The sequence below is a fragment of the Chelmon rostratus genome, chromosome 11 (assembly GCF_017976325.1).
Source record: "Chelmon rostratus isolate fCheRos1 chromosome 11, fCheRos1.pri, whole genome shotgun sequence".
NCBI lineage: Eukaryota > Metazoa > Chordata > Actinopteri > Chaetodontiformes > Chaetodontidae > Chelmon > Chelmon rostratus.
Window position 1 is genome coordinate 5,217,933 of NC_055668.1, and position 23,305 is coordinate 5,241,237.

The 23,305-nt window shown below is 42.6% G+C and overlaps 2 protein-coding genes across 2 annotated transcripts; one reads left to right on the forward strand and one right to left on the reverse strand.

Annotated features, from left to right (window-relative positions):
* The first annotated feature begins 5,715 nt into the window (after positions 1-5,715).
* On the forward strand, positions 5,716-9,159 carry tmem254 (transmembrane protein 254). Its single transcript, XM_041947932.1, has 4 exons — positions 5,716-5,825; positions 7,309-7,412; positions 8,195-8,254; positions 8,416-9,159. The coding sequence occupies exons 1-4, from the start codon at positions 5,739-5,741 to the stop codon at positions 8,534-8,536; spliced, it is 372 nt and encodes a 123-aa protein (XP_041803866.1). The 5' UTR covers positions 5,716-5,738; the 3' UTR covers positions 8,537-9,159.
* A 1,292-nt stretch (positions 9,160-10,451) lies between these two features.
* Positions 10,452-21,335, reverse strand: LOC121614180 (L-threonine ammonia-lyase). The gene is made up of 11 exons (XM_041947984.1): positions 21,101-21,335; positions 17,461-17,782; positions 16,088-16,204; positions 15,717-15,958; positions 14,747-14,912; positions 13,752-13,851; positions 13,538-13,613; positions 13,098-13,223; positions 12,555-12,722; positions 12,382-12,439; positions 10,452-11,084 (listed from the first exon to the last, which is right to left on the reverse strand). Exons 1-11 carry the CDS (start codon positions 21,214-21,216, stop codon positions 10,986-10,988), a joined length of 1,590 nt encoding a protein of 529 aa, XP_041803918.1. The 5' UTR covers positions 21,217-21,335; the 3' UTR covers positions 10,452-10,985.
* Positions 21,336-23,305: the final 1,970 nt, after the last annotated feature.

Genomic DNA, 23,305 nt, shown 5'->3' on the forward strand with positions numbered 1-23,305 from the left:
AAGAAATCTGTGTCCTTCTTATCCCTCTCACAGGCACCATCTGCTGGTTGCAGTGAACGGCCTACTTCTCCCCCCAGCTGCAAAGGAAATCTGTCACATCTGGATGCCAGAGGAATTCATGGCTCTCCTCTTGATATTAACACACCCAAATCTTATTGGTTGTAAATCCCCAAGAACATTCTTGAATAAAGAAGACGAAGAAAACTATTTCAAGTTTTATTACCACTGATTTATTTCTATAAAAGTGCAGAAATCATAAATACAGGTTATAAATAGTGAATAAATACAAGAACCAAGAGAAACAGTAGCCAGTGTGTATAAATAAAAATCATGTAGGATTGTAGGATTTTGAAAAAATGGCTCCCTCTCCCCACTCCCAATAGTTCGTCAAAGTTTGGACTTTTCATATTTACACACCTCAGAGGGAATACTCAAATGACTAAAATCAAAATAATACACATGATTTCTAATAATAATAACCAATCCTTATCAAAGAGTTGTCAGCAGAAAGCCATTTTATCCCCATTAGCTTGGCAGTGTACGCCTTCTCCTCCCAGCCAGTCCTCATCCAGCTCCCCCAGAATCTCCTGCAGGGACAGCTCAGGCAAGGGGGCATGCTGGACCAGCGCTGGGTGCCCGGACTCCCCGCAACCCTCAAGAGTGGTCCCGCTCCAAGAATCCTCTAGCTGCGAGTACTGACCCTCTAGTGGTGGGCTGTTCTCCAGACCGGCATCCCAGTATCCAGAATCAGGGGTGTCTGGAGTTGAGGAGTGGGAGGTGGAGCAGGGCATGTACATTTGCTGCTCTGCTGATCCTGGATACATGAAGGCGGCCTGGGTGGCGACTGTAGTTTGACTGTAGTTTCTCATCTCCAGGGGAGGGTGACACCACAGAGGCTGGACGGGGGAGTTTTGGCTGCCTGGTTGGGACCAGAGGCCCCTCAAGGGTGGGCTGGAGCTGCTTCCCAGCAGCCTGCCCTGCTGGAGCTCATACATGGAGTTATGCTCATACATGGAGTGTCCATGCTCCTCAATGGTGGTGTAGGGTGGGGGACATTGTCCATAGTAGCAAGCTTCTTCCATCTCCTCCTTCACCTGGGTTGGGTAGGCTGGTGGGGGGCCCTGAGGCGGCCGATGGATTGAGCCAACCGCCGGCCCCCTGCTGGCTACAGCGTGAGGTGCAGGTAGAGCATCGTGGACTGGACTGTCACACTGCCACAGTGCTTTCTTGGCTCCTTTGCACTTCAGGGTGCGAGCTCTTCTGTTCTGAAACCACACCTGGACAGGAAAGAAAGAAAAAGGGAGCTTAGATTGAAATCAGGACGGACAAACAACACATTCTGTTCTGTTAATCATTTTCCGGGCAAACAGGCACCAGTGGATTCGGGGGAGAACAGATCTAGTGGCTGTCAGAGCCTGTTGTACAGTCTATCTGCCACCTCAAACAAGATGCTGATAAAAACAGCCTGTGTCATCTTTGAAGATAAAGAAATAAAGTGATAGAGTGATAGCAGTATCTACAATTCTATGCAGGATGCATTTGAAAACAGAGCCTTTTTGTGATAAGAAACCGCACTGCAAAATGCCTTACAGCACAACTATACAACTGTCCCTCTGTGTTGGTATCCACTGTATGTGCTTATGTGAAAAGTGTGCATGTAAGTATTTAATCCAGTTCCCCAAATAAAAATCATTCCTTACTTAACTGAAATGACAATTTCACTGACTCTAAACAGCTAGGTTTTAATTCATTTCATCATCATACATCTCCAGACTGGATAAGGATGCCTGGCACATATAAGGCAGCCTGGGCGGTTGTGTACCTGGATGCGTGACTCGGGCAGGCCCGTGGTCTGGGACAGGCTCTCTCTGAGGCTGATGCCGGGGTACGGGTCGGTCTCGAACGTGGCGCGCAGGAGCTCCACGTGTTCTTTGGAGAAACTGGTCCTCTTCCGCCGGCTGGTGCTGCGAGAGGAGCCGCCACTGGAGGTGACAGATCTGGCATCGTCTGAGGGAAGAGGAGAGAGCAGGTTCCACATCAGACAGGATCTCTAATACTACCTGTTTGATTATTCTACGTAATTCCTGCATAGTTCTTTGTGCTCTGAACCAGGGGCTGTTTGGCTACTCAATATGTTTCCTTCTACAGCTGTAACTAAGCAGTAGACATCACTAATTTGTTGAATATGGACAGTGACACCTATAATTAACTGCCTCACCCCTTCTGCTGGCATGGTTCTGACGCTGTACTATCTAAACTAAAAACATGCAGTCAAATTCAAGATTGCAGATCAGGAAACACAACAAAGATGGTGTTGCTATCCAGCTAAATATCTATAAGAATATGGCTCATTGGTGTAGAAGGGTCCTTTCTACACTGATGCTTTAATTCTTGAAGAAGTTACAGTTTTTTAGCCTAACGAGGTGGTAGGTTACTGAGTTCATTTGACTCAGCCACTGACTGACAATTACCTGTCTAAGTCATCAGATGCAGTAAAACCTGTTCACATGACACTGCAAAAACTGAACTATTTCACTCAGGACTAGACCATGCAAACATTTTACAAACACTAAGACATGGGTGCAGATGCTGAATAAATAAAGTAAAATAAAGATTGGGCTTGTTTGTCTTAAACTGTATGGATTAGAAAGCATTTCTTACCTTTGCTTGAGTCCTTCCACATAGCAGCGGTGAAATGAATGAAGCTCAGAAAACGAATGGATTTGTAGCTATGACAGAGTTCAGTATGATGGTGTGTTCCTTCACTGAGAGTCTCTGACTGTGTCTCCTGCTTGGGTCAAGGTACCTTTTATATTGATCACCTGAGACCCCAGAAGGCCAGAACAGAGTGTTGGGGTGGGGTGTCATTTTCCTTTGAGGATGGGTAGTTAACAAAAGCCCCCACCCCCTCTTGGTGCCAAGGTCAATGGCAAATATGACACATTGCAGAATGACAAAAGAAACTCTCTCTGTGATTGTTAGGCTCATCGATACCACTTAACTTAAAGACAGCAAGCATGTGACTGTGTTTTGTTTTGGGCTGCTGAATATGTGACATATCAGACAGTATGTATACAAAGCAAGGCCCAAAGGCAGGAATGATTTTTTCCCACCCATGATTCATTTTTTTTGCTCCTATTTTAATGATGCAATGAAAGTATTTTAAATGTGTATTAGGGATTGTTGTTCTTAACAAGCAATTTCTTATGAATGTGTATTATTATAATGCATATACATATATTTTCAGCCAGTATTTTTCATGGCAGGATACCATGCACAAATACAAAACCTGTTTTCATTTAAAGAAACATTACAACCTCATATTTCTTAGGCCGCCCTTTCATTCAAATTTGGCTACTGGGAGCCATCTGATTAGTGTTAAGCACAAACATAGGCAGCTTTGCAAACTGTTGAACACTGATCAACTAACAATAGTCTTAAAGAAATATTTAACTTACAGACCCCAGCAAAATACAAACCAGCATTCAGAGCTGAAGCCTATCAGCGGCTCCTGTTTTCTTTTGTTATGCAGAGCAGCGCCCTGCTATCACAGGAGGAAAAACAAGGCTGGCTAATTATTCAGTGATGAATTGGACCCTTACACAGCAGCCCCATTACACTGAATAGGTGCATCAAATTGAGTGGCAAGCTTGTCAAGCTGTTTTAACATGTCCAGGCCTTGACCGAGCTGTATGCAGATGCTGCGACCTTTAACCTCAACCGTTATGTCAAGTCTGTTTCTGTGATTTGACATGCTGCTGCAAAACAGCCACGTCCTTACTTCCACAAAATGTTTTCATATATATTTACACTTACTTTTTTTGTTTATGTTTGGTGCTTACTCACATACAGTCTTGACCTTTGACCTCCTGGTTGCATTCATGCTTTCAGAGCATCAGCTACATGCAAATACATCGAAAATGTAAATGCTAACATGCTGAATCTAAAGTCAAATAGTGCAAAAGGACAAAGTGCAGAAACAGGTTTACAGTATTTGTAGGTGTGTTAGAAAACAGTGCAGCTGGAGGTCTACCAGAGATATCTAACGCAACAAAACAAGCTAAGACCGTTTCTTTTTATCTTTATCTGGACAACCTGCAGAATCAATGTCTCCATGTGTGGAGACGGCTCCTAGAAGTCCCACCAACTCTCGCTATACTCTATCCAAATCCTATCAGACGTAACTGTACACAAAACGCCCTGCCAACTGTAGAGGCTGCCCGACTCAGTAATGTGAAATAATGATTTACATGAATTCTGGATGCTCATATTTAAAAGCTCATACCATGTATTTCATTATCTAAAATTACTCAGATAAAATAATAAAATGGGAAAGAGTCTTGTCAATAGACCATTTCAGCAGATTAAACACTTGCCATACTCAAGTTTACATACAATGATCAAGTGATTAAAGATAACTAAACACTGGTTCAGCATATGCTGTGGGCTATTCAGCTAATGCAAAATCCCGATAAAGAGCTTTGCTTAGTTTGATCCTGCCTCAACAGACATCTGCATATTTGAAAAAGCAAAAAAGTTATCTGATCAGCTTATCTCTTCATGTAAATTGCAAAGCATAATCCTCCAAACAGGAAAACTGCAGTGCTGCACGGCTGTGAATCACAGGGATGCATAAACACAGTAACTTATACCTCATAGTCTGGAAGTGTGTCTGCGGTTAGATTAAACTGCACTTGGATGTACTTGAATTGTCTTGTTTGTCTATCATTGGGGATGAAGTTGGACGTGCATTTGAAATACAGACCTTATAATAATAAATTGTTGCTTTGTGATTTGGTTGTTGAGACAGCTCATGCCAAAGGAGGGGTATTTTCCTTTTTAAACAAATTTGATAACACTAAGAATAGTTCTGCCATTATGAATGACATTTGGTGATTCTAATAATAGCTAATAATGGTTCTGCTCTGTGTAGCAAGAGACATGATTAAAACATTATCAAACACATTAGAAGGTAAATGTACTGCATATATCCATATAACCGCTTAAGGCAACTGTAAAAGACATTATTAAGATATTATTTTAATAAGCGCATCCTCTCAAAATCCTATATCTTTTTTTTTGTTTGTTAGTTTGTGTGGCTGCATCCTTCCTTATCCAAATTTAGATTATTGTCATTATTTGTTTGGTAGTAGTCAAACCACTAAAAATTGTGTAAAACAACAGAGGACTTGAAAGTGCTGTTTCATTATTCGTTTCACAATGAATAAACAAAGCACTGGACATCGAGCCAATGTAATTTCTGTACTAAATCACAGGCTAGAGGTCGGCTAACCCAATGCATCTGTTCGAGTATGGCGATGATGGACATAACTGTTCTACAATGGAAACAGATCAGTGTTGGAGGTTGTTTTTACAGAGGTGATACAGCTCCAGATATGTTTCAGGAAAAGGAAAAATGTAAGTATTAAACACATAGAAAAGCATTTTTGCCTCCTCTTTAAGTTTGAACCTTTTGAAACTGGCAAAAGGTTTCTGACACCGCCTCCTGCAAAAGTTGCATTATTTTCTTACGATATGGAAAAGTTAACTGGATGCATGGCCTGCTATCTGTCTAAAGAGCTTACACTGAGGAAGGACCAGTTCCAACGCACTTGCCGTAAAGGTGGGAGTACGCGCACGCTCCACGTTTGGGGGCGGCCGCTGTGCGAATACCGGCTCGAACTGCTTTTTCGCACGGCCACATTTGACAGCGGGACCAACGCAGGACGGCAGCAGCTATGGCTAAAAGCGATGGAGGCGATTACTTTAAAAGAACCAGCATGTTTTGGATCGTCAGCATTACTCTGGCGGTCGGATATTTCACTGTAAGTTCATCAGCTTCGTTTGAAGTCAGGTAGAATAAAGACAAGACTTTATGTCTCCCGCTCCTGTAAATGCCGCCGTGTTGTGTTGCGTTAAATGTCCTCCGGTTCGTTTGTTATTGTAAATTCAAACACCGCTGTGCTACTTTCACGAAATTCAGTTTCCTTCTCTAATTTTGTACATAACAATTTAATACTTGATATTCTGTGAAATGTTGTGTGTCGACAAATTAGCCTTCAGTCATTGCCAAGTCACTGATCTGTTGATTGCTTATCTTATCTGGCACCGAAATAAACGTATGTGTAAAGTCCATTGGACAAGTTAGCTGACCGCTGCTCGGCTAGCTCTGCCTAACGTCAGCACGGACATCTTCTGAAGTTTCATAAAAGCAAACAGTAACGTGCCAAACTCCATCCGAAATATGATAACAATGATGAAACGCTTTCTGCTTCTCTGGCAAATCGACGGTGAAGTCACTAAAGCGAACGGGTGGTCGATCGATATTTGGGTTTCGTTGCTATTCTACTGGTGCCTAATCAATTAAATATCAGCCTGACTGACCAATGAAACATATTAGAGAAGTGTCAGCAGCAGAAATGTGTTGGACAGAAAGACCACATGGGACTTTAGTGTAATTCTCTATAGAAATGGTCCCATTTTTTCACTGATCACCACCTGCCACGCACACAGTAATGCAGACAGGGACCTTGCTGTAATAAGAAGCACACACAACAGGTTTGATTTTCGGAGGTATTTCCCAATCAGTGATAGCTGAAGGAACATAGATTAACCTTTAGGTGTGTGCCTAACAACCAAACCATGACTGGAGAGCAGCCTCTGGGCTGAGGGGCCCTTCCAACAACATCCCTTTGTATTTTCCATGCACCAGTCATTGTCCATGTGGACACATACCTGGTATGTCACAGGTGGACAGGAGAGGAACGGCACAATGCTACCTTTTTCTTTTTACTTTACGGGTATAGGTGTGTCTAAAAATGATTTAGTGTTAAAATGTGTTTTGTATTATCTTGAAAATATCATCAACTTTAATGTGCTGTTATCATTCTGAATATTAGTGTGGTAAAATATGAAGTGGATCAAAGTGTTTGAATGGCAATAAATGGGATGCAGTGAAAAGAGTGAGTCTGTCTAAAGGGATGTTATAAGGTTAACTGCTTTTAAGTTGCATAAAACCCAGATTCAGACTCAGAGCTTAGAAAACACACATGACAAGGCTCAAAATATCCAACATGGTGCAGAACTAATTCTCCTCCATAACTGCATCAAATTTCATTTCAATGGCATGTCTATTCTGATCAGCTGTGTGCCATGAAGTGCTGTGATGTGAGACCCTGATGAACACAAACAGTCCAAACAGTCACCTGACTTAAATGGCAAGTTTAAAAGTTGTGTGTTTTGGGTGAAGGAAATTATGAAGGGGTCAATGCGTTATTAATGTTTAACTACCATGTCTGTGTTTTGCAGTGCACCGTGTTTGCGCCAGAAAAAATCCCATTTCAGTACCTTGGCCCATTTGGCACCTTCTGCAGATACCTTGTGGATAACCATGCTGACACTCTGTACAAAGGGTAAGTGATTATAAGTGATCTGAAACACTGTCCATGGGAAATACTGCTGTCACTTCCTTTGAGTAAATAAGACAGAACGCTGAAGTTTGGTAGTTCCCCATGAAAGTACGATTGCTGTATCACAGTTTGGCGATTCAAAATACAAAACATTTCAGAGCTCAGTCTTGAAGGCACTGTTTCTCTTCTTCTCACATACTCTAATATAAGTGTTAAGATTTTCACCCAAATTTTCTTAACAGCAGAGAGGCATCAAATCAATCAAATGATGTGCAAAGCACCCTCACAAAGGCTCAAATACACTGTTTAATTAGCTACTGCCTTAATGTTTCCCCCATTTACAGATCGTTAGCACCACCTCCACAGGTAGAACACTTTGCTAATTAGTCGTTTCAGTCATGTGCCTACCGTAGCACCGGTGGACTGTTAATTGATGATGCGTTGTTGTTTAAGTCATGTGACGTACAGGACAGCAGTGAAGTGTTTTCTCGCAAGAGGGCTAAGATGAAAGACATCAATCACTCTTTAGTGGTTTGATATTTGTGAACTGGTTGATCTGCTTTTTAGGTTATCATGTGACTCCTGCTAATTCAGCTCTGGGCTATGTGGTGACAGCGGGGTGTTTATCTTCACATGAGGAAAAACAGAATATCATGTGAAGCATCACCGTGTCCTCAGACTGAATGTAGAACTAGAGTCATCATCATTCTAGGGTGGTGTGTAGATTATCATTGCTGAATTCAGTGGAAAGTCTGTGGACTTTGAGACGTCTCTCTTTCTTACAGGTGGTGGGCCGCCTTTGCTATCCATGTGTTTGAGGCCGTTGTTTCTTTGAAGGTGTGCAGGTAAGAATGACAAGAACCCGGCCGTCCACTAGATGGTGCTCAAATCTAGCAATATATTGTACTGTGAGGTAATAATAAAGATATGAAATCAATCATCTGACGCATGAAACTGCTGCCATCTTAGCCTTTTGTTCATTGTTTCTTGTTTGTGCCCCCTGCAGTGACAAAGGTATCAACAACACGGCCACTCGCTGCCTGTGGTTTGTCCAGACCTTTCTGTACGGCATCACTTCCCTCGGCCTGCTCCTCAAGTACAACCCCGAGCGTCCCAAACAACACTGACACCAGCAGGAGGAGCCTGCAGAACAGCAGTGCAGAAGATAAATCCAGAAAATCAATCGCTTCCTTGTGCCTCTTCTTCTTCCACTGTCTCTCTCTTTGACATGACAAAGTGAGCATGTGGAGGACACATCTGAGCCTTTTCTTTTAAACTGTTTCCTTTAACATAAAAGGATTGAAGTGAACTTGACACTACACATTTTACTACCACGTTTATACTGTGTTTCTATGATGGACAATCATCTCTATTTCATTCCATTGATCGAAAGCACAGCTGTGCCTAATAAATAATATAATGAAGTTTTTATTGATAGTAATATAAACAGAAGTTCTGATGAGAAGAAAGAGGAATCTTTTCTGAAATAGTTTTGTACTGTCATGGTGTTTACAGTCAGCCTGGCTGTCGGCAGTAGGGATATATCCTCAGCTGTTGAACATAACGTCAGACAGGTTGGCCGCAGGTGGTACGCTGCAACCAGCCTCAAAAGTTCTCTAGGATAAAAATAAGGAGCTGCTGTGTGCATTTTAAATTCACATTTGCTTTTCTTATACTCAAGTGCTTTGAGTTTGGCTTTTTAAACTACAAAGTGGAAGTTCTCAATGTTAATGCTGCAAAATAAAGACTTACAAACTGCATGAAAAGTGTCTTGGTCAACAATTTCATTTTAATACTCCAGTTGTTCTTAATGTAGGACTCCATCCTATACTTTATTGGAATTTACTGAAGAACTCACTCAAAATGAATTAAGAGTCAAAATTAGGAGTCTGCAGCCATGCTAGCTAGCAGCTCTGTGAAGCTGCACAACAGCGTTCTGAGCTAAATGCTAACGTCAGCATACCGGCAAATTCAATGCTAGCATGCTTATGTTTAGCGGCTATAATGTGTTTACCATTTTAGTTTAGCATGTTAGCTTGCTAACATCTGCTAATTAGCATTTAACACAAAGTAGGTCTACAAGTGAAGCTGATGGGTGTGTCATTAATTGTGCAAGTATTTAGTTACGAACCAAAGTCTTTGTCAAACTAAAACTTTGAAGTGGTGATGGTTTGCAGACGAAGAGTTAAGAGATCACCAAAGTGTTTTCAAGCCGTTACCAAAACGCTGCTAGGTTTACTCCTTTTATGTTGATATGGGGAATGTGTTAGTTGCTAAATGTTATTTACATATCCAGCAGACAGCGGTTAACATTAGCACTCATTTGAAGTCAGCGTTCACCCTGTTTCTGTTTAGTTTTTGCCACCACCTGCTCCTGAGGGAAATATGTGGCTCTTTAGCTGCTAAAAGCTCTGCCATGCTCTCCAGCTAGTCACTAGCCGTGTTTGTTTGGTGCCTAGCACGTCGTTCCAAGGTTCTTCCACTGAGAACAGCTGGCTGCTGTGGCTGAAAATGTCGTGGATGAGAGCGGTGACACTGAACCACAAAGTCGGGGAACCAAAACAATGTATTAAAATGTGCTGAAAGTCTTTGTAGAGCAGAGGTGACCGGCAGAGTTTGGGTGATAATTCTCTACGGGCTCATCACAGCTTCCAGGAAGGACATAGTGCAACTCCAGCGTGGTCTTCTAAATCACACCTTTGAATATTGTTTCACACCTTGCAGAGGAAGGTGTTCACGTCACACAGGTAAACAGTGTGACGGCGTCTCAATGAGGCTGAACCCGTAGCACAGGGTCACCGTGTCCTCTGCTAATGAACTTAAGAGCATTAGCACGTCTTAAACAGCCCAGTCTACACTAGAGCTGTCTCCAGCCATTAATCAGGGATGGACAGCACAGGTACAACTCACTTTCACCTCCCGCCTTTACTTTTACTCCTGAGAAATTACACCAATCATCATCTTTTATCGAGACGGAGACAAGTGGAGGAAAATATTTGGAAATGCGGATCACTAAACCACAGGACAGGTCACAGAATTAGTCCATTTTTATTCGGAGAACACGTACTTGGATCGACTCTACCATCTCAGACAGTATAAATACAGAAATATGTACAACAATTTAAAAACAATGTGGATTGAAAAATCTTCATCTTTTATGCTGGTGGTTTAGGGAGGTGTATCGCCTGTAGTTACTTGAGAAAGAGGAGAGGAGTACGCCTGCAGCTACAGTATATGATTCATACTCTGTGAGTAACTATACGAACTATAATCATCTTCTGAATGCAGATAACCACTTTAAATACAGTTTGCCATGATGAAAGAACAACAGCAGCATACGTATAATAGAAGACATCTGAAGAGTATTTGCTCTATAATCTCATGGCTTTTCTGTACACGCTTAGGTTTGCTTAACAGCCAGTCTTAATGAGATTCCTATAACAGAGTTCATATATCATAGTAGCGTATGTTACAGGGTGTGTTTGCACGTCGTCTCACAGTTTCTGAATATGTCGTTTACTTGTCTTTGTTAGTTTTCTATCATAAACATAGTGTGTGCTCGTGTTGTCGTTGTGATCACCGGTCCAGCCAGCATATAGAGGGGTAGCGCTCACTCAGTGTCCTGCGCAGCTGAGCGCTCTGTGTCTTATCCCTGGTTTCCACCACACACTCCACCTGTCAACACAGGCATACAGTTAGCTCCAAGACATCACGCACACACACGAATTAGGGCAGTGAGCACTTTTTGACACTGTTGGTGCATTGAACAGTACAGTGATGATTCTTCAGTGTAGAACACAGAGGCAGAACAAGGAGATGATGGAGCAATCCTGCTCCTTTCCAAAGCAATTCAACAGTTTCAATAAGTTTTTTAAACAAGTTACAGTAGAATAAGGCAGGTCTACTACAAAGAGAAAACAAATAGTTCAAGAAGAGTCGTGAATTAAGCTTCTTTGCATTGGAATTAATCTCTTTCCAGTGACAGCTTTTGTTTTTCACTTATTCCAGGGAAAATAAGATTTAAAGTGAGGCAGTGTAACAGTGTTAAAATGCCACCTTAGTAGCACCAGTTATATAGTTAGCCTACTGGCTCACATCTGTCAGTTACACAGAAATCTATAGTAATGTATTTATAATTTGCTAACACTAGCTAACATTAGCCAACATAAGATAATGGTCATACCAGACCAAGTAAGGCTGTAGCTGTAAAACCCCTCAGTGTGCTGAATGAATGAGGGGGTGTTTTATTGCTTATAATTTCAACTATTCAGCTGTAACAGGAAGAATGAGTTATTTCTTCTTTCAGAAGTTACAGAGTATCACTTTAACACCTTAAACCAAATTGGGTTAAATGCTGATAATGAATATTATCATATGACACCTGTGTAACGGTTTAAACTTGCAACTAACAACTGTCTTTATTAAGGGTTCATAGATCATTTATTAATGCTGCTTATATTTTCTATTCAGGGATAATGCAGTTATATATGTCAGCAATTCTTGAATAAATACTCATGGGTTTATTAAGTCTGCAGTTGAAGTCATGGTTTTGCAGAGAAAATTGACACTTTCAGCAAACTATGTGAAAACAACCTTTTAGTGTCAAACTCTGCACATACATCATTCTACAGTGAAGCTCAAACATTCAACTCGGAACAAGAGACAGAGCACATTTCTTTGACTGGAGGGGGCCTTTGAATTAATAATAAAGCCTTTGGTTACAAAGGGTTACTCATTAGAAAGTAGTACCAACATTTTTTGCAGTGGAAGTGTGGGTTCTTCCTGAATACATAATCCCCCCCAAAAAAGGCAAAATTATCTCTACATTTTATGGGATATGAATTTTTGGCCCCATTAGTCACACAATTATGTCCTGCCAATTCAAAGCCATGGCAGTGGAGGAAAACCAGATGAGTGGATTGAAGAGGAGGAGGAAAAAGAACGTGGTGAAGAGGGCCGATTAGTTGCCTACCTTTGCCTTAAAGAGGTCCGACTTGTCGCTTTGTCTCCGATGGCAGACATCCAACAACCTGGGAGGAAAAAGACAGAGAGCAGAAAGATGAAAGGCGGCGGCATCATCACAGTCTGGACCTCAGCATGAAACAACAGAATGAACGGTATTAAATGGGAGGCTGTCGGCCCTACCTGACGTCCTCTCTGGACAGGACGTCCAGCAGCTTCGCCATGTCTCCTGGCCACTCTCCCAGCTGCACAGAGAACTTACTGACCCGGTCGTCCAGCACCAGGGCTCGGTCCACGCACTGCCTCACCAGCTCCAGCTCCATGTTAGCGCTGCTCACCACCACAGCGACCCTACAGCACACACACACACACACGCAGAGGGAGTCTTGTTTCATCTGCAGCCAAAAGGATTAGTTCAACTGACATCACTTTATTGCCAAAAAGTCAGCTTTACAGGCATGAAGAAAAATGTGTCAGCCCTCACAGCTACGGCTAAACAGTATTTAAAATGATACAGAGGCGTTTCACATTGTTTACAAAAATTAGGCCTCAAACACACAAGGAAACGTTTGTTTCTTCCACAAACATGAAGAGAGCTGCTTGAATTCTAAGATGTTCACATAAATTAATGCTTCTCTCTACTCATGACCTTTGACCCTTTAAAAGGCAGATGAGAGAATTTCCCTGCAGGGTTCAGGTTCAATAATAATAACATATCTGACCCACCTTTTGCCTCTCAGTTCTGGTAGTTGTCCAGCCAAGATGGCAGCCAGTCCCATGGCTCCCTCCGTGTCCACGGTGGAGCGCTCAAACTCCTGAAACCGCAGCATCGCCACCAAGCAGTCCTCCTCACTGTGAGGCAGAGGTAAAGAGAGGAGAAGTCTCAGCATTCTTGTCAATGAAATTCCACAATTAGTAAACACAGAGAGCATTTCTACAGCTCATTACAAATTAGGTTTGATAAGAAAAGATAATCCAAAATCACCCACTGAATGCAGAATGCATGAAAATAGTTGGAATTAAACAGTCAATGCTTCAAATGACAAAATGTAAAGATAAGATTAACGGTAAGCCACTTCATTTGAACACATAGGGCATATGTCCTCACATAATGGATGTCTAACTTCTGAGCTTGAAAGTGTGAATGTGCTGTGGAGCCGCAGTACCTGACGGAGATGACTTTATCTACTAGTTTCTTTGCCAGCTGGAAGGTGTTAACACCCAGCGAACGCTCCATAAGATCTGAGAGCAGACAGAAGATCCACACATGTTCACTTTCTACAGGAGACAAACTTAAAAGCCACATGAGCTTCTAACTAAGAGTGTGCAGATAATGATGTGTGCACAGCGCTGAGATGGCAGACCGACTGATCACATTACCTCCATACAGTTTCTTGTTGGGGTTGCTGTTCATGTCTTTGACTGGACTGTCAGTTTTCAGAGACTGTACCAGCAGAGGGAAACCTTCCGGCTCGATTCCCTGTTGAAGAAAGACCATTCTGTTCAGACTGATTCAGTTTTTGTGATTATTCTGTGTGGAGATTTTCACCATGTTGAAGTCTGCAGCCATGCTAGCTGATTACTAGCCAGGCTTATTGATTACTAAGAGGTTCTATAATAATATAGAGCCATTTATTCTACTAGGCAGGTTTTTGAATTATAGTGTTGTTCCATCTCAGTGTTTGTTTTGCTTGTATTAGTATTGTTGAGTCTTATTGCATGTATTTCATGTCAGATGTTCTGTATCATGTGTTGTTTTTTTTTCACTAAAGCATTGTAAATACAATATGTGGCCCTCAGAAACTGCCTCCTGATATTATTATAGTGGGAAATTTGGATCTAAATATACAAATAAACACAATCTATGGAAAGATTGGCAGCTTTAACCAGCACATACAGCATGATGCACTTTATAATGATGACTAGTGGGTCCACTTGGCAGTAAATTTGATGGATTGCCTCTTCATACACAGGGATATTTACATATTTATGATAGGAAATAGAAGCACGGAGCTGTTCTGTTCCTCCAGTGTAAACAGAGCTAAGGCAGTCAGAGTGTCAGTTGTGGGCCGATACTGGAACAAGAGAAAACACTTCAAATACATTTATCTTGTTAAGGAAATCCAAGCAGAATGAAAAAGTGCACTTGGATCAACACTGGGGAGATGTAGGAGGCAAGTAACAACCTCATCTTTGCAGTAAGAAGTAATGGTTCGTGGGGAATGTGACCTCATTTTAAGAAACAGCACTGACAACACCGCTAGTGTGAGACAGAGGCTACAAATCCACTCATCTCCTCCATCGGTGCTGTAGCTGACAGTGATGTACAGATGCTTATGAATTCTGCCTCCATGGATTACTACAATCTAACTTACTATGACAAGAATTTGCGAGTTGAGGTGTTTGATGGCTGCAGCTGTGCCGGCCAGTAGACCGTACTGCCCGGCTGCAGGAACGACCACTGCATCCAGTTTGGACACTTGCTCATAGATCTCCATGCCCACAGTGCCCAGTCCTGCCAGGTACGCCGCACTTTCATCTCTGGACATCAGAAAACACAAACAGAAAGAACAGATCAGGTGAGTCAGAGTGTCACGGGTTTCAGGTTTCCTTTGTTAGGCCTACTCGCATCAGTGCCTTCCCAGTTTTCTCTGCACTGCACAAAGATGGCAGACTTTACTTCAGCAACTGAAAGAAGACATGTGCTCTTCTCTGTTGTGAAAACAATGGAAAATTGTTTGATTTCAATTCATGGCCAACTTAACAGAAGTAACCAGCCAACCATCTAAGATGCACTTGTTGCCACGGTAGCCACCATTCAGCAAGAGTTATGTAGACTTGCTTTAAAAGAGCCTTTTACCGACTTAGTTTTGCACTCCTATAACGCTGTGAAACTCACAGTGGAGTTTAAAAAATAATCAAAATCAACAGCACCAGAGATATTCCAGGCATTCTTCTTCTTTGTCAAAACCAGGCGCCTACTTTAACCACAGAAGTTTGAGACTGGGTGTGTCATGTTATTCGCGTTAGTAGCCTCAATAGCCTCAAGCATGTATGAGGATATATATTTATTGCAAACTTGCAGTCTTCAGCGCCAACCGATGCTGACTCAAGGGACATGGCTTGAGGCAGTGAATGAGATTTCACACAGCTCCCTCTGGATCCAAAAATTTTTTTAAACAACTCATTTCATATAAGCAGTAGCACTGCCCAACACCTGGAAACACACTTTGATGTGTAAAATTGGCAGAGTTGCTCCTCCCTTACACATGAATGACGCCCAGTGTGTCACTTTCACTGATTAAGTTATAGATGGTAATGTAAACATAAATTAGCTGGACTGACTCTTCCAGGTAGAGGTATCCGTTCTCTTTGGCCAGATGGCGAGCGTGGTTCTGGGAGTCGTGGCCAGTGCTGCCATAGGAGATGACCATTGCACCGTAGTCCCTGTAGATCCTGAGGCGAGGCGAGGAGCAGCACGACGGCATGATGACAAACACCGGGATCTTCAGCTCCACGGCGTGGTGAGCCACGGCCATGGAGAAGTTACAGTCGGTGGCCACGATCACACCTTTCCTCTGCTGCTCCTGGAGGGACACACACACACACGATTCACATTTATTCATATATGGCGACACAGGTGGAAGTCGCTGACAAATCCTCTACAATGGTCAGTTAACACACAAGTCTGCAAAAACACACTGACAGTAGATTACCTGTGTGAGGGAGGTGAGCAGGTACAGGACTCCCCTCTCCTTCACAGAGCCTGTGTAATGCAGGTGCTCCTTCTTCAGGTAGATCTCCATCCCGTACTGTTTGGACAGCCTGGAGTACTGCACGCAGAGAACAAGACATGTTTAATTTTATGAGTCACTTTAAGCTCAGCCCAAACACCATTAATTCAGTTAATCTCCTGGGTTTAGCATTTTGTGTAGAAATCAAAAACTGAGACATGCTTCTCAGCGGACGCAGCTTTTGTTTACACTGATGTAACGGAGAAAGCTCGGATGATCACAGCATGAAGTCTTACAACAACAAATGCTGTAAAAAAAATGGCTAAGAATAAAGCAGACTTGCAAACTGATTAGATATTATAAAAATTAATATATGAATTTCAGAATGCACGCAATGTGTGCAAAATAAGGGATAAAGACAAAGAAGAGCGAGTAAAAGATGTGACGGTTTGATACAAATGATAGTATAGAAAGAGGAATGATGCTGGATAGAATATAGAAAGATGAGCTTGTAAAGGAATGTGTCAGTATGTTTTCTTTATTTTCTTTCATATTGATAATTTGTCATTAAAGGGTAATCATACTGGATGAAAATCACAATAGCATGTCCTGATTCATCTGTTTCTGTATTATGAGGTTAAAAATTCAAAATACTTTATAGTAATAGTTTACAGTGGTTTGGATATAGATAGATGTTTGTATGTGTGTAAAGATCAAGATTTAATTTTTCCACATTCCTTCCTAATTTTCTTTAATTATTCTCTGCTTATCAAATTATGTTTATAATGATGTCTGTGTTTTCTGTATTTATTCAATTGTTCAGTGGGAGTGCCTCAGTCACCGGCCACTTTATTAGGTACACCTGTGAAATCTAACACGACCCAATACATCAGCTCGACCGTGAATTTTACCTTTACAAAGATAATAGTGGTCACTTCATACTGACACAGTCAGAGGTGTTGATTTAGCAAAACGTTTATAATGGAGGTTTTAATGATGTTAAGTTGAACTGCGTTATATTGAGAGTTGTTTTGTCCACGTCATTTAATAACATGAGGGGAGAAGAGTATTAGACACACATTTCAGTGTAACTCAGTCAGGTTCATCTCCACCAATAATAAACAGAACTGAAATAACAGCTTTGCTCTTAAATCTTTTCAGAGAATATGTGCATTTTGTCACTCAGACATTTGAGCATTTTTGGAGGTGCGGATTACATTTTATTGTATTTCATTAAGAGATGTATAAGGGAGTGATCGAGATGATGATTGCTCCTCCAACAGAGGTCAGAGGTCATCCACCACTTTCCCACCACCTCACTTCACACAATATAAGCTCCTGCTCTGTCAGCGTACCGTGCAGGGGGTCTTCTGTATCCCTGTCTGGATCCTGAAGGCCGCGGCGCTGATGTCCTCAAAGCGGAGGTACTGGGGTTTGGGGAAAATCCTAAACTCGCTGACGCGTCTGGTTTTCGGGGGCTCCATAAGCATGATCTCAGGACCTCCCACCATCTTGGTGTCAAAGACCTTCACATCGCCATTGAGAAGCTCCTCCTCGCCAAAGTCCTTCAGGCGCTCTGGTTCAATGAGGGTGGGTCTGCGGCCTGCAGTGCCATTGCTGACAGGGCCGCATTTGTACGAGCCGCCAGGCTGGCTGGGGCCCAGACGCAACTCCTCCCTGGGAAAGAAGATGACACACAGAAGTTTTGTTTAATTTTCAGACATGCTGCATTTGACAAAATTAGCAGCGTTAAAGAGTCGCAGCTGGGTGTTTTGTGGCCAGGAAGCTGCGATTCTAGATTTATTTTCGCATTACAAAAATTAAACCCAGATGATTAGCAATTCATACACGGACACTGTGAAAAAGGATCATGTGGATTTGATAGCTTCTTGAATTCAAAAGGTTGTTGTTCATCTGCAATCTGATCATGACGTTGGAACTTGGAACACATGAATGCACCGCAGTGGAAGACTTGTCAAATCAATTTGTAAGTGTAAGTGTACGCACTAAGAATGGAAATCAGTGGCTACTGACATTTGTAATATATATAACATCTAATGCAAAAATCTAGAATACTACGTTACAGTACTATACACGCACTTTAAAGTATATTTGCATTGTAGAAAACAAGCACCATGACTCGATTCAGTAGAAATACGTGAAATTTGTGAATGTATGAGTAAAACCTTTCTAATCCCCAGTGTTTCTGAACAGAGAATATATGTACAGTGAATTATTTGATAACTTATTTGATTTGACTAAATCAATGACCTCAAAAATATCTAGAAGGTCTCTTGAAGCAAACTCAAGGGTAAACCCCTAAACAGAACTTTAGAAAGTTTAATATCACTCAATTACCGAGCGATATTAAACTTTCAGTAACTTCCTTCTCACTCAGGGAGATTTGGAGAGTTAAAGTGTACTGTTTGATAAAACATTTGCAGGAACAGAAACATCAAAGCGAAAGCAGACCTTTAGGCAGGGCAGAGTGAAAGAGAAAAATCAAGTCTGTCACAACGCAAATGAAAGTCTCAATCAGATGTGAGCCAGAATAGAAGCAGTGATGTCTGCGTGTGGCCTCCGGCAGACAATATCAGGGACAGTCAGTGTGAGAGCTGCAGAAAACCTGATGATCTGTTAACTTGTATACCCATCCCACAAACGCAGTCTGATTCACCAAATTCAGATGATACACTGAAATCAGAACCAACAGTCCCACCAACATCTGAGTTTGTGTGGAAATTACTTTTTTAGTTTGAAATTCCTGAACTGATTAGATTAAAGGTGAGCAGACCTCAACCCTGGAATGGTGGTATTGTACAGAAATGTACCTAACACACACACACACACCTGATCCCCCAGTCTAAGATGAATTGATTCACCTTTCGTGTCAAGCCATCTTCCACTCACTTTGACAGATTACATCTCTAAGTCAATTTATGATTCATTGGGTCTTTCAGCTCCTCTTTTTAGGAGACACGCAAGCAATTAAAGTGGCAATTTAGGGCCAAGGGCAGGACAGCATGATTTATAGCAGTCAGTAAATGGGCATTGAATAGAATAAAACAGTATGATTCATTAAAATAGCTCAGTTTCTTCCAACATCTCCTGAAAACTATTTCACAACACTGGATTAAACATCAGACTCGGTTGTGGATGTTTCTCTAGCCACGGAGTTGATCAGGAAGCCCCTTACACAGTATAAACACAATAATAGGATTACACCCTTTGCAGATTATCCCTGTCACTTAGCCATTAAAGCAGATCACAAACGGTTAATAGCTAAATTTGACACTTTGAACAAGGTTGTGCAGTGGAGCAATGCCAGTCACATTCAGAGCTACAGTATAAGCACAGCAAAGTTGTGTATTTGTATTTTAACTTGGCAGATGGGTGAGGTTTGCAGCATTAAGACCCAGATAGAGTTGAGTAACTCACGAATAGTAAAATGAAACAGAATCCAGTGATCGAAGTGCTTCAGTGAGCTTTTAGCGTGTTAAAATATCAAGAGGCCACCAGATGGAGCAGTTCTCCCAAACAACTGTCTGAATCTGCCAACACTGCAGAGAACATCCCAGTCTATTTTTATCACGGTGATCTACCATCAACAATACGATGACCTTTCACCTCGTCCCTGGCATCCATTACTGCCCCCTGCCCCACTTGTCCGTCACTTTCAGTCCACTATTCAGGCGCACAGTGAGCTCTTAACACGGCTGTGAATAGAAAAGTCCAAGGCTGCACCTGTGATTAGGCCGCTGTGGTTCAAAAGCAGAGTTCAAAAACAACATCAAAGGAGGGGAAGAGCAACATGGCAGCCAGTATCAAGCCTCAAAAAGCCTCGTAAAAAGAGGAGATGAAGAGCTGAGATGGTAGAAATGGGCTCTTTGAATTCAAAATGGTACATAAAACGAAAAGTGAGGACAAAGCAAAAAAAAAAAAAAAAAAAAAATGGAGGCGTCTCAGCCCACCAGGCTTTCATCATTGGACTATCTCAGCTTCTTAATGTCCTTTTAAAGACTAAACGCCTGAGCAGGCTGCTGTACCGCTTCCTTTTCCTGCTGGAAAGACATTCATTTGGGATAAGAAAATGGCTCCTGGCACTGTTTGACCCTGATAGCTGATGTTGGATGAATGAAAGTGCAATCCTGCATCTTTCTGTTATTTAGAGCCTGTTCGAAAACTGTCTTGCATTCTTTGTCTAGTTTGATTTAGCCTAGTCAGGTACCACAAGTAGCCCCAGAGGGTTTAGATACTCACACCAAAGCACATGTAAGTTCAGCTTAGTAATCATGGTTGCCCATGTTGGCTAAGACAAACAGAGGAAGTACTTGCAACCCCTTTTTGACCCTAGATGTAATTTATATATTGGGCAAAGTATTGCACTAAAACAATGAATGAACATCCAACCTCTTTGATCAAAATGCTCTCTTTGATTTCTTTTACCTGGGGACGAAGAGGAGAACAAGGTAGAGGACCAAGCGAAGCAAGACGTCTACCAGGACGTTGAAAGTTGGGTATAGCTCTCCTCTACAAGGAGCAGGAGCTGAGGAAGAGGAGGAAGACTGAGAGGTGGAAGAGGAGGAGGATATTTCTGCTGGAGGCCTAGCTGGAGCAGGAGAAGATCTGGGGTGTACTTTCTGTAGAGAAAGCTTGTTGGAAGGGAGTTCATTAGACCTTACTTTGGGAATAGCGGCAGCCAAACTTGGATTTGGAAGACAAGTGGGTGGTTGTGTTGATTTCCTTCTGTGATTAAGGTGATCAGGAGGGGGAAGAGGAAGAGATTGGAGATTTGAGGCTGTGTTCGTCGGGGTAGGCTGCAAAGAAAGTGCAAGAGGAGGAGGAATGGAAGTAACTGAAGAAAGAGGCACTGAGGCTGTGGAGGTGGGAGCTACGTCCGCACTCCGGGCAGAGGGTAAATCTGTCACTACAGGACTGAGCTGGTTAGGGGAGAGGTCTGGAGGTTCCTCCGGGCTACATGTTGTAATTTCCCACCTCTGCCAGAAGGGGTCATTCTCCTCGCTGTCTTTAAGTGCAGGCCTGGGTGAGTACAAACGCTCAAGTCGCTCGCTCAAGTAGCTGGAGTAGAATAACTGGGCAGCAAAGTTCATCCTGGTCGCAGCGCTGTCCTCCCACAGTCCAGCAAGTCTCCGTATCCAAATCCCTCTCCTCTTCCGGCTGCTGTGGTGTGTCCGAGGGATAAAAGGACACTGACTGGAGCTGCTCCCACGGCCTAACGTCCCCTGCCCCAGCTCCCTCCCTCTTTCCCTGGCCAGGAGCTATTTAAGAAGGGATTACCCAGTGACACATGCACGGTGGCTCTGCAGCGTCTCTTCGGCGGCCTGGCTCCTCCCAGGGCTCTATTCCTGGGCCCAGACCAGGATTACTTCCCCTTTCTATGACGTAGTGATAATCAGACAGTTTAAGGAGATAGATGCAGACTTAGTTTATCTAGGGAGCAGTGATCTGGTGGCTCAACCATACAGAGGAGGTGGCTATGGATGGAGGATCAGAAATGAAAGAAAGCGGGGTGGTGGGTACCTAAAAGGGTAGAGATGCAGGTTTGTGTCCAGAGAACTGCAAGATCTGATAATCGTACATGCAAAATCAGCAAAAGAAGAGCCACATCTAACTCTCACATCCCTATTTTCCATATCTAGAATGCAGGTGCATTGCACTTCACCTCAGACTGCTCTCCATGATACATAGAGGGCAACTGTACGAGTACTGACGAGTTTCTGCTCAGCTGTCAGATGTCAGTGCTTGCATCTGTAAGAAACTGAGGCAGGATGTTGCTGCAGAGAAGCAAGCTTCCCTGGATGAATCTGAACAACACAATCGAAGTGTACATGTAGTACAGCTGCAGAGAGAGACAGGCTGCCAGCCAGACAGATAACAGGGGCTTTAGGGAAAGTGGAGAAGAGGTAAATTGGCTGCTGCCAGCACTCAGCAGGCAGACCAGATCCTACTCAGCTCTGATCGGATGTCCAACGTGTCCCTCAAACCTGAACCGAGGAACAACAGTGATGCCAGCGTTCACTGGACAGCCTCCTTCCAGAGCGTGTCCCAGCGCACGTCACTGCAGGAATGTGTATAATCAGCAGGCATGGTCCAAACAGCATTTACAGGTAAATGTGAGAGTAGTGTAAGACGGGTGGAGTTGAGTGTCTCAGTATAGTGCAGATAATGTCAAGTGTCAGTCACAGTAGTGGTGTGCCACATCATACTGTTCATGGTAATAGTTGTATAATTTTTGATATGATAACATCACATTAATCATTGTGAAAATGCAATATTCCAAACTGCCGACATACTGACATTATATCGTTGTGCATGGCAGCACAGAGACAGTATCGTTGCTGCCAGTCTTGTGGAGGTGGTTTTGTTCAGCTGTACAGCAAACCACAGTAACTTGTAAGAAGAGTAAGACAACTGTATAGACAGAAGGAGGCAATTCAACAAACTTATTTCACCACTTCAAGCAGAAGCACCTGGTTGAGTACCAGGAGAGCCAAAAACCCTGCGAGGAGAGCTCAACGGCTTTTATGAGCTCTAAAGTGAGAATAAACTAATATCATTACCGCTGAAGCACCCTGAAATATCATGGCATTATTTTAGTCACAGCAAAGGAACTTGAGAGGTTTTCTTGTCACAGCCTGAAAATCTGCAGTGATCTGTGCCATGCGACCTTAAAATATGATCTTAAACAGGAATTTAGACCATACTGTTTATTGTTTGGTTTCCGGGTAAAATCGCTGAATTCCCAGGTTCTTTACATGACTGACAGTTATAAGTGCAGAAATGCACACACCCTGTATACCACAGCATGCATAGTTAGACCCTCTGTATGCTTCAGATGAAATGCCGTTTGAGACTGTGTGACTGTTTCTACGCCCACACCTTACTGATGTCGGAATTGGTCTGACAATTGCAACTTTCTGAAACCAATAACTGAGATGCAGGCCCACTTCTTTCAGAGTGCAGAGGTGAGAAAATGTCTTTCAAAGAACAACTTCTGGTACGTTCTGATTGCAACATCACTTTGAATGTGGGTCGTTTTTCTCATTTGTGGGATTGCCCCATTATTATAGCAAGCGTTTTACCCACCTTTGAGTGCAGCCATTCAGAACAGGTACTGTATAAACCTTCGGCCCTGAAGTGGTCAGAAAACACGCCGTACAGTACAGCCTAGTTCACATC

Bases quoted from the DNA above. Each gene is read 5' to 3' on its own strand.
- tmem254 (XM_041947932.1), top strand. From the start codon at position 5,739: ATGGCTAAAAGCGATGGAGGCGATTACTTTAAAAGAACCAGCATGTTT. The intron at 5,826-7,308 runs GTAAGTTCATCA...TGTGTTTTGCAG, and splicing joins TGGCGGTCGGATATTTCACT to TGCACCGTGTTTGCGCCAGA. The intron at 8,255-8,415 runs GTAAGAATGACA...TGCCCCCTGCAG, and splicing joins GTTTCTTTGAAGGTGTGCAG to TGACAAAGGTATCAACAACA.
- LOC121614180 (XM_041947984.1), bottom strand. From the start codon at position 21,216: ATGAACTTTGCTGCCCAGTTATTCTACTCCAGCTACTTGAGCGAGCGA. The intron at 17,783-21,100 runs GTGGGAAATTAC...CTTCTTTCCCAG, and splicing joins AATGACCCCTTCTGGCAGAG to GGAGGAGTTGCGTCTGGGCC. The intron at 15,959-16,087 runs GTAATCTACTGT...GTGTCCCTCCAG, and splicing joins TGCTCACCTCCCTCACACAG to GAGCAGCAGAGGAAAGGTGT.